The sequence below is a fragment of the Typha angustifolia genome, chromosome 15 (genome assembly GCF_048772165.1).
Source record: "Typha angustifolia cultivar Huaian chromosome 15, ASM4877216v1, whole genome shotgun sequence".
NCBI lineage: Eukaryota > Viridiplantae > Streptophyta > Magnoliopsida > Poales > Typhaceae > Typha > Typha angustifolia.
The window spans coordinates 14,294,922-14,306,549 of NC_133253.1; the positions used below are offsets into that span (position 1 = coordinate 14,294,922).

General features: G+C 33.7%; 1 protein-coding gene across 3 annotated transcripts; it reads left to right on the plus strand.

Annotated features, from left to right (window-relative positions):
- Positions 1-2,234: 2,234 nt before the first annotated feature.
- LOC140779653 (uncharacterized protein At4g28440-like) lies at positions 2,235-7,679 on the plus strand. 3 transcript variants are annotated; one of them, XM_073124840.1, is made up of 4 exons: positions 2,235-2,360; positions 2,853-3,088; positions 7,095-7,289; positions 7,394-7,679. In XM_073124840.1, exons 2-3 carry the CDS (start codon positions 2,866-2,868, stop codon positions 7,283-7,285), a joined length of 414 nt encoding a protein of 137 aa, XP_072980941.1. In that variant the 5' UTR covers positions 2,235-2,360; positions 2,853-2,865; the 3' UTR covers positions 7,286-7,289; positions 7,394-7,679. The 3 variants fall into 3 exon arrangements, with proteins under 3 accessions (XP_072980941.1, XP_072980939.1, XP_072980942.1); XM_073124838.1 differs by having other exon boundaries at positions 7,095-7,679; XM_073124841.1 differs by lacking the exon at positions 2,235-2,360 and adding an exon at positions 2,394-2,504 and having other exon boundaries at positions 7,095-7,679.
- The last annotated feature ends 3,949 nt before the right edge of the window (positions 7,680-11,628 follow it).

Consider the following 11,628-nt stretch of genomic DNA (forward strand, 5'->3'; position numbering starts at 1 on the left):
AGAATTGCTCATCTTTTCCATTTTAGTTAGGGGTCGGGTCAAATTAAGCGAGTTCAAATCGGGTAAACTTCACCTTAACAAAATACGACTCGATTAGTAAACGAGTTGCATTTGATAGACACAAACACAACTCAATTATTAAATAGGTAACACGACATGATCCATCTAACCCACTTAATAAACGGGTCGTGTTAATTCGACGTGATAACACAACCTGTCTGACCCGATTAATCAATAGTTTGTATTAACACGACACGATGACACGACTCGTTTGACCCGTTTAATATATATATAATTTAATATTTATTAATTTATCCTATATAAATAGTGTTTTATTAAAACAAAATAATTTATTTTAAACTCAAAACTCATACAACATATATTTTTTAATTTTAATAATTCCCCGTAACACAAATCTATATAATAAATAGTATGGAACAAAGTTTCGAACAAATCCACACAATAAGTTTTAATTCCAACTCTTAAATCTAACAATCTCATAATAATTATAACAAAATTTAAAATTTACAATCCATTACAAATTATAAATAGTTTAAAATAAGTAAACAATAATCTCAAACCCTCCCTGTCAAAATAAACAAAAGATAAATTTTTGTAAATGCAAAGCCCAACACAGAAGAGAAAAACATGTGTAATAAAGTAAGAGCCATAGGATAAGGAAAATTAATCTGCTTAAAGGACAAGACCCACTGCAAGCAACAAGCCAACAACAGACAAGTGAGTTAGTCAAAATTACTAGGAAAGAACGCACTACATAAATATGAATATGTAACTTCCATTAAGTACAAAAGGAAGTTCTTTTTGAACAAAAATGGGAATATTGTTCCTCCATTTATCAAGAATTTCGGTCTTTGGAAAGTATCATAATCATCTTAAAGTAACAAAATTGTCTTTTGGCTTCATGAATACCATTTTTTCGTGTGTTCAAGTTGAATGGCACCTATTAAGTTTGAAGGAGCTTGCTAATCTAAGAATAAAAAACTAGAGGTAAAATACAGAGTTTAAAAAGCAAGCTATTCTTGATTTTGCTTTCATCTGAAAATAGAAGGCTTGTTGTGGCTTGTGGAACTTGTATCCGGACTCTTATGGTTGAGTTTATTTATGGTATGAACTTATGCTGCTATGTGCCTTGTGAAATCCTATTACTGACAGGTGGTGCAACGAATAGGGGGATTTACCCACGTGGTTTACACGTGTATTTGGAGGTTTAAGTGTTTCGAAGAGTGTAGCTATTTCATAAATTATTCAACAACAAGCAAGCTATAGAACTATCTAAAATGAAAAGAAGAATCACAGGTAGGTAATATTTTTGACCTTATATCTTGATGATCTTAGAAGATCTAATCATAGGGATAGCAGAGTACCTATGGAGACCGTAGAAGAGATCATTGTAGCGACACCGAAATTCGATGAACCTCACCTTCCGGCAACTGGAGATGTGAGAGGTGGTGGAGATAGGCCAGAGACGAGAGGCGTTAGAGATGGGCAGGCGGTGGAGATAGGCGAGAGCCGAGAGGTGGTGGAGATGAGACAGGGGATTGAGTCAATGGGAAGGTTAGTCAATGAGGCGGCAGGGTGATATGGGTGAGGATGAGAGATTTGTGTAAGATAGTGAGAAGTAGGGTTATGTTTAGGCTTAGCTATATAGTAAGGGTTGATGGGTTGATGGGTTGGCGAATTGATTCGACTTAACATGTATACTTAGACGGGTTAAACGGGTGAATGGGTTAGCTATATGAACATGAACATGGCTTGATTATTAATCGGGGTGACCCGTTTATGACTTAAACCCTATTAGACTAAACTTAAACTCGATTAAGAGGCAGGTTATCGAGTAGAATCAAGATTTGCCACCCCTAATTTTAGCCATCATTATCGCTATGTACATATTATTACGGTGTATATTTAGGTATTAGCTACTGTACACAATATAATTTACATGGGTTAATCCTTTCCATTCATATAACAGATAGATATGTAGTACGAACCAAAAGCAAAAAAGATAAATAATAAAATTCCGATTTACATACATAACAATCAAGATTATAAGACCAACTTACCAACTATTTTTGAATCCAACGGCCATAAAAGGGCCACATCTAAAATCGTAGGGGCTCACTGATCCAACTGGCATCGATCAGATCGGACGGCTGGAAATGATGTCTCCACGATGGCGACCTTCGAACCCTTCCTCCGAGATGACCCACCCCCAAGTCCCAACACCCCCCGCCCACTCCCAACAAATTCTCTCCGCCTCCCTCCTCTCCATAGCAAAAGGAAAAGAAAAAAGAAAAAAGAAAAGAAAGAAAGTAAAAGACCAAACTTTTGCCTTCAAAACCGTGAGTATCCGATCCCTATCTCTTCCGATCTGATCGAGTTTCGCATTCTTTTCTCTTCGCAGTGAGGTCGATTAGTGTTTCTCGATTTGGTTTCAGTGGCTAATCGTGAATTTTCCTTTCTCGATGCGTAGTGAATAATTTTTGGTAGGATTTCATTGGAAGATGTATTCATTATCTACAAAAATTGGGGTTTAGATTCGAGAAGTGTTTGAGTGTAACATCTTCTGTGTTTTATTTACGAGTCGGAACTTTTATCTGTACGCATTGGATGACCATTTATTAGATTTCTATCATGCTTAGGAATTTGGGTAATTGTTATTGCACGCATTGCATATGCTTGTTTCATGTAGTTTCAGACAATCTTCGGCTGCAACATTTTAAAAAATAAATTATGAGTATGTTTTGGCAATCAATTAAGTTTTTGTTTGTAAAAATGGAAGCTTTTTATGGTGATTGTTTTCTTGCTAAATGTTTGTTGATTGCTATGTGAAGGAATCTTAAGAAGATGGCTGAGTCCAAGCCCAATTTGAGGAAGCCGGTGTTTACCAAGGTTGATCAGCTTCGTCCTGGGACAAATGGGCACACCCTGACTGTGAAGGTGGTTGACTCGAAGATGGTCTTGCAGAAGAGTAGACCTAATGCACCCCAAGCTCGGCAAATGCGAATTGCTGAGTGCTTGGTTGGGGACGAAACTGGAATTATCGTTTTCACTGCAAGGAATGAGCAAGGTGGTTACTTTTGCAAATTAGCTTAAAGATCTTAATAATTAAGTGGATAAAATAAGTAATTCTATTAAGTATCAACTTATCATATGAGCGTGGCATGTAAAATGCTTGTCATCTGAGTATATTCCCTACTCCAGTTTGTTTTTAGGTTTATTACGAAGATGTCTTGGAACTTACATATATCTATTTAAATGGTTTGATCTTTCAGAAGTCCAGAACTTTTCATGCAATGCCATAGAATTAAGAAGAAGTGAGAGAAGATTGGAGAGAATGTATTTATGTGAATTAGAAATGCAGCAGCACATTGTCATGTTGTTGTTTGGTTAAATTGTCTATTGACGTTCACTTGTTCTGTAATATGTTAAGAGAAGCTCTCCAGACTGATCATATCTCTAGATTCCTCCTTCATGTAGTTAGTAGTATGTGCTGGTTAGGTTTATTGATTTGTGAGAAGGAACATTTTGAACAACTGCGCAAGGATAAGAATCTGGTATCTTTATGTCAGTCATTTTAGTTTTTGGTGTATGTCTACTTATTTGTTTAAGACAGTGCACAAGTATAATGAAAATGAATTTTTAAAAATGTCAATTGCATGTGTGTGTGCATGTTTTTATGTACTTTACCATTAATCTATTTTTTCTAAAAGCTTGGCCAGTCAGAAATTGCTAGTCTGGGTGGTTCCAGTCATTACTGTCTATTCTAGTCTGGAGTTTCAATAGAAGCTAAAGTTAAAAGGGATTATTTCCAAATCGTTTCCTTCAGAGTTCTGATGTTTAATATTGATAATAGATTAATCTTCTAGTTATTAGTTCTTTTTGAATTAGGGTTTAGTACTTATCAGGCTTGAATAAATTTTGAAGCACATATTGTCAGATTATTGTAAGAATCACATTCTCAAACATTTATCTATGCTAAAATATTGAAATAAGTAAATTTCTTAAGATTTTGTATCTTGATGTTTTAAAAGATGTCAGCAAATTTTATCGCGTGAGTGAACTGAAGTAGTACATCTATATATATATATATAACCTTTGAAATACTTTATCTTTGCTCAAGTTACTAGTACAAGTACTGAAATTTATGAACTATTTCTGAAATTTCAGATACTTTATAAATTTGTTAGACCAGTTATTTTTGGGGAGGATCTTGTAATGCTTCTTTAGAGAAAATGATTTTCTTTCATTATGGGGTAACAAATTTATGTCATTGAAGTTTGATATCTGTATTCTGTACTGTCTCCCATGTGATTTATGTTTCATATTAGTTTAATGCTTTAACTAGATATGACAAGTTTTCTGCACTTACAATTTGGCAAGAAACATCTCATTATTATATTGTTGATTAGTTGCATGCTCTATCTTTACCTAAATTAGTGAAGTGCCAAAATAACCAATGCCCTAATCAATTCCATGAGCCCTATATACCTTTTGGCATTTCAATGCTAATATCAATTTATTGAACGATATCAAATTAAAGGCTATCATATCTTTTTCAGTTATATCTATTCTTGTGAGATCCTTGCATGTCTCATCAATGTACACTACCTTATTGAATTGGTCAAATTCAAACTTGTGAAACATTTTTGTACCATTTTTATTCTCAATCACTACTTGTCACTTGTCATGGATACAGCCCTTTATTAACTTGTTCAGAACGTAAGACTTGCCATTGTATATAGTGCTTTCATATGTACAAGTCATAGGAATAACCTCTCCAACAATGAGGTAAGGCTGCTTATACTTTTCCTGCCAAACTCTCAATTCATTGGAGCCTCATTTATGCTGAAATAGTTCTGTTTAAAAGAAATCAAGTGGAATAGGGATCAACGGAAGTGAAACAAATTAGGTTACTGCAAGACCGGGACATGATAATAATCATTGAGAGGTTAGTTTCAGTTTTAGGAAATAGGAACCAAGGTAATAAAACCTTTATTGAAGTGGCAGTGTAGCAATGCAAGTGAAAGAGGAGAAAGGAAAACACCCACTTGGTTGTGGGGAACAACGAAAGGAAGGTCCATCCAGTTTGCAGAGTAGAGAAGGATAACCTAGCAGGTTTTGGGTGAAAGAAGGATAATGCCACACAGATGTGAGAGAGAAGGGACAGGAAAAGAGAGGACGATTATAGAAGAACCTTATTTCCTATCAGAAATTTCTGCTAAATGTTTCGCCACTTATTAATGTCTGATGTCTTTGTTGGTTTCTTTTATAGGCTCCTCCGAGTCCTGGTTTAAATATGTATGGGTTAGAATGTTTTAGGACTTGAATTCTAAGTCCCACAAGATTTAAACACTTCTAAATAATGGTTATAGAAGGACCTTACTTTCAGATAAGATTCTGCTAATGTTGTCACTTATTGATGTCGTATGGGTTCTTTATAGGCTCTTGTATGCCGTGGTTCAGGTAAGCAAGTTTTGAAATTGTTTATGACTCAAATTCAAAGTTTCATATAAGACTTAAAGGCTTCTAATAAGCAATTGTCACAATGAAGGCTTTTAAAGTGTCATGAGGAAAAAAAAATTGAAATCTTGGAAAGGAATTTGACTCAATTAGGAGTGCTAAAGGCTGCGGTTAGGACAAAAAGTAGTCATGATTTGAAATTTGATTGTCTACCAAGTTGGATACCTTCTCAAAATAACTATTAGCATAGGTCTAGGAATCTTTACATTAATAGATTATTTTTTTCGATGGAGAGAACCCACTTAGGCTAATTATGTTGGCTGGCTTAATAACTAATTAAAAGGAGTAGTGCTATAGATCCTTTATGAGGTTCTTTTAAAATGCTATGACTAAGATGTGATCTACAAGGCAGGGGTATGAGTAACGTATAGAAGGTGATGGTTATTAGTTGGGGTAATAGTCCAATACATGGGGAAGTGATGGTTATCTATTATGTCATGTTTTCAGTTATAAGTTGTAACATCGCCACATGAGTTATCACTGCCTTTTAAAGGACATTATAAGGACTTGAAGCATTACTATCAAAAGAGGGCAGGAGACATGCTTCCAGCATTAGTGTACTGGTTGCGTTTTAATTGCATTTTACCATAGATAAAATCATTGGTTTCAATATTTTCTAGTAACTTGTCCATCTCAAGTCCTTATCTCAATTTTGTAAGATGATTATCACACGTGTACATTAATTCTTACTAAAAAGCATATCCATTATATAATGCCATCTAATGATTCTTTCCTCTTAATTTAAGGTGGATCAGATGATGACACCACATTTATAGTGCTCCTCATCATGTTACCTTGATTTTGTAAACAGTGTCTCCAATTTCTGCTTGTTGAACAATTGATTCTAGTAGAAACCTTCACTTTCTTGAAATTTTTGGCTTTGTTAATATTTTGTTATTTTTTTGCCTCTATTTTTTTTTTTCAATTCAAAAGTATATGATCCCACTAAGTACAAAACCTTTATTTTTCTTTGTTCTCCGATGTTATGGTCACTTAAGTTATATGTTAATTTTGCTAGGAGATTTCTGTTGGTTTCTTGATTTTAGCTTGTACTTGACCTTTCTTAAGTAACATATTCATATTTACTCAGAAACATTTGCTACCAGATGTGCTCAAATGGTTAGCGAATCTACTTTTCTGAATACAATGTGTGTGTTTGTCTCTATATCATTTGGGCCATGTAACTATATGTGGGCATGATGAGTGTGACCAATCTTAACATTGATAGGATTGTCATATGAATCAATCTCTTCCATTCTATTCTGTCTAAGGTCCTTAGTCCTTATCCTCATCGGGGTCATTCATTTTTCCTCTACTATTTTCTGACAAATTATTTTAGTCCAAACCTGCAGTGGCACCTTCATATTTATTAGAAACAAATGTCTTTATGCTTGGAAGGTGTTACACTTTCTTGCAGATTGCACATGAGATCTGCATTCCTTTTAATCCTTTTGATGGTTTACCTGTAGCCACGAATAAGCATCCTTGACTAAGATATCTTTCATCTACTTGGTATGATACTTATTAGCAAGTATTCCATGATTTTTGTCCAGTGGACTTGATGAAGACAGGGATGACAGTAATTCTGAGAAATGCAAAGATTGACATGTTTAAGGGGTCAATGAGGCTTGCGGTTGACAAATGGGGCCGTGTGGAAGTCACCGATCCAGCTGATTTTACAGTGAAAGAGGACAACAACCTGTCTTTAGTGGAGTATGAGCTGGTCAATGTCATCGAAGAATGATCAGGTACAACCATGCTGACATAATATCTGAGCAATGAGCAAATCAGGCCTGATGCGCTTTTGTTTCTTTCGGTGTTTGGCATATCGTATTTCTGTTCTTCCAAGCAGCTTGTGCTCATGGAGCTTCCAGGCAAGCTCTGTGCTACATGGGTCATAATCACAGGATCCAGTTGGACACAATGCAGCCTGTTTGAGCCTCTGGAACCAGAAATGGTGATTGCTCCTTATATTTATGATAAGTGGAACTTATTTCTGGCTGTTTAATTTACTACAGTCATTATACTGGTATGTGCATTTGAGTTCTGAAACTTGAGGATATGTCAATTAATTACTAATGCTCACAATATGATACCTTAACATGCCATATGATTGATATCTTCCTGGATTTGTGTTCCCTCTGTTCTGGATTGATCTTTAATATTCCTTTCCTGAGAAATTGTAAGGAGAAAGAAAGAACAAGTTATATAGGCTTGTATTAAATAGGTCATATATATATATATATATACATATATTCTTAAGTTTTAGTTAAGCCTATGTTCTAGGGGCATCGATATATTCCCTTTATTGAAATTGTTATGCAAAATTTTCTACAAGAAAAGTTGCAGCTGTGCACTTCTGATAACTTGATATATTAAGTTGAGATATGGTTCTGCAAAATTTTAGACAAGCTTGTTAGAACACTGCAGAGATATTTGTGAACAATGTTTACGTATAAAGCAAGTTAATATTTTGTAATGATTGACAACCATCAAAACTTGAATAACATCTCTCTTACTTTCCTTTTGGGATACAAATATGGATACAAATAATAAATGAAAAGCAAATTTGAATCTACAGGATATTATATAAGATAATATAGGGTTTATTTTTTTTTTATATATACCCCCTCAAAAACTCTTTATTTGCTTGTAACACCCCCTCCACATTTTGTATTTGAATATCCTTCAAAACCTATTGGTTCTTTGCATATCCTTCTAGTTACTTTGTGATGATTATATGTTAGAATCTAAAGCACCTAATAGATAAATAACAAATATGCTCTTATTTGAGAGCAATGTATCCTAGTATTTTTATCCTTTTATTATTAAATAAAATTTTATAAATCACACTTTACATTTGACCTATTTTATGATTTACATCTTGTCTTTAACTATTTTGTAAATTGACTCCTCCTTTTTCTCTATAATTCTCATTTAACATTCTGGGTTAATTTAGACGGTATTAAAAGAATATATTCCTTTATAATATATAAAAATTTATAAATTCTTAAATCACTGATATTATTTTCATCCTATTTTTTCTTTTCTCAAAAAAGAAGAAGATGAAGAGGAAGAAAAGGAGAAAGAGGAGGAGAGAAAAGGGGAGGAGGAGGAGAGAAAGGTGAAAGGTGGCTATAAGTGGGCAAGATGGTGGAGGAATATAGAAAATGAGAGAGAATGATGAAAGTATTTTAGTATTTTGATAATATCAAGTTGTTAAATGAGAATTATAAAAAAAATGAGGAGTTGGGTTAATAAATTCATAAAGATCGAATCTGAATCACAAAATAGATAATATAGGGTGTGATTTATAAAAGTAATCATTATTAATTGTATTTAAAGTTTAATTGTTTGTTAACTTTTATAGTTAACTATGCAATTACAAAGTATTTTAAGAGGCATATATACATATTCTAATTATGTAGATAGGCTAACAGAATCTATATATAAATTAACAAAAACTTGTGTAATTCTATATTTCAAACTAACAACACTTGTGTAATTTTATATGTCACAATTAAATAGAGGAACTAATAAAATCCTAGCAAAATAAAAAATAAAAAACAAAAAGTGAGATCATATCTATTATGTTACTTATATTAGGCTTGAAAGATTTAGTCAAGGACGAATAAGATAATAGAGTTTAGGATTCTGTCCATGATAGACAAAGTTGTCAAGCAATGCGAGTTCACCAAATGAAGGAAGGGAGGAAATAAACAGCTAAGGGAAAAAGAAAACTATTAGAGCGAAGAAGGAGATTATTTAGGCAAGAGAGAAGAAGAAATTTCAAAAGAAAAGTAAAATGGGTGAATGATGGTAGGGTAAGAAGGAAAGATGATGCTAAGATAAGAATGAGCGAGGATGCAGTTTGGGCAAATGGGAGGAGATGGTTGGAAAATATATTATATATTTTTTCTAGAAGCTTAACAGTCAGCTTTTTTTTTTTTTTTTTTCTGAACTTATAATAATTTTTTTTTAATTTCTTAGATATGACTTGTCATCTTTTTTTCAATCTCTTACCTTCCCAAAAATTATGAAATCTCCCTATATTTAATGGTTTGAGATATTCTCTGGCATTTAAAAATATTGGGTAATCTGTAATTGTAAATTAAAATGGGTAGAGATGCAAAATGAAAAATTATATTGATTTTTGTTTTTTGCAAATCGCCCTATTTTTATTTTAGAGGAGTATACATGAATAAAAAAATATTAGAGATTCACACGTACGGAATTTTTTTATTTTACAAAAATGTGTATTCACACGATATTTTACCGATATTCGAATAATATCAAACTAGTTGGAGAAGGTTGATTACTTTCTCATCTATAACTTTCAAATTTAGAGTTTTTAGAAAAACGAAGGGTTTATCCGAGAAGATAAGAAATTATTGTTTAGTTAAATTTGTTCTGGACTTTTTGATTTAATCTTTATAAACAGGGCGCTTTTATACTTGAAATGAAAGATTAATTGAATTTTGCCTTGGCATATCTCTTAACTAGGCTATCGCCTCTACATCTTCCTTCTCCCTCTTCACCAACCACCACCTCTTCCGTTGTCAAGCCTTGTCTAACTTTTAATCTCCCTCTTCTGTTGATCATTTTAGTCCCGTAGGGTAGGTCTACTTCTCCTCTTTTATCTCTCTATCTTAATCGTCTCTACCTCCCGTATGGTTTTCATTTTTACCGCTATCAATGTTGTAGGCCAATTATAGCTTTCATTGCATACCACCATCACCATCATCTATTGTTGAGCCACCTCCATCAATTACTTGGCCTCCAATCCATCATCACCTCCATCCTATACTTGGGAATCCGTGGATATACCTGAGAATCCGTGTATCTATCCACGGATCTCAAATCCTATGCATGCCTAAATCTCGTAGGTCTGATCCTCTGACCTCTGTCTACCTTTTTAAAGATATTTTTTGATCTACAGATTTGATTTATATGAAACTTATTTCTTTGGAAAGCTCTCTTCCCGAGCTACCTCGTATCTTCATATTGATCTAACAACTATATTCTTTAAAATATCTTTCGAAAGTTACATTCTCAAATCTGTCCAAAACGGCTACGAATCGGATCAAACTGGTTCGTAACATAATCCCTTAAAAAAACTCATCTATAATTTTAGAAAATATTACAAATCACACCCTATATTTATTTTATTAACACTCTAAATAAAATATCTAGATTAAAATAGACTAAGTAATTTATAAAATATCTAGATTACCCCTTAGAAAAGAGGGTTTGATTTAGGAGACGGGGTTTTAATTTTATACAGTAGAGTTTAGTTTTAGGGAAGGAGAAAAGATGATTTAGATTCAGTGGGGAGTATGGTTTAGTTTGAGAGGGAGATGATTTCGATTTGGCTAAAGTGGGTTTGATGAAAACTATTTAAAGATTCATGTCAGGCAGACAAAGTAACGCCTTAAATAAAAAAAATAAAAAAAAACTCACCAATTATGCAACCAAATACTTGCCCTTTTAACGTGCAAAAAGTATAAAACAGCCCGAATCAGAGAGCATCGTTTCCAACTCGGTCAAAAGAAAAGAAAAGAAAAATACCCAAAGGGTCAAAATGGCAAAGGGTCAAAGACAGTGAATAGATATATATTAGTTTTGTCGTTGGACGACAGAGCATTAGTTCAGACGTAATTAATTGATGGTGAAAGTATCGTTGTTTAGCCACAACATTCACATGTTGATTAACAGAGACAGTGTACATTATTACAGGGTAGTCCTAAGAAGCCAACCAACCAAGTAGGAATGGTGTGACCACTTTATTGGTCTCTTATTAGAATTTTCCTCACCCCTTAATCTGTGGCTAATTCTTTGGCAATCATCAATGCCATGCAGAGACGGCTTTGTTGAAAATTCTTTTAGCCCGTCAAAGTCTTGCTGTGCATTTTCTACGGTCTTTGTTAATGTTAACGTTGATAGTCAAGTAGAAGTAGAAGACCACAAAGGGTTAGGTTTTTCAAACTTTTAGAATTATGTGGAACACTTCCCTCCTACCTTAGTCTACTAATTCTTTTTGAATTTGTTTAGTTTGACGCTAAACTTTAACTTTATTAGTCAATAATT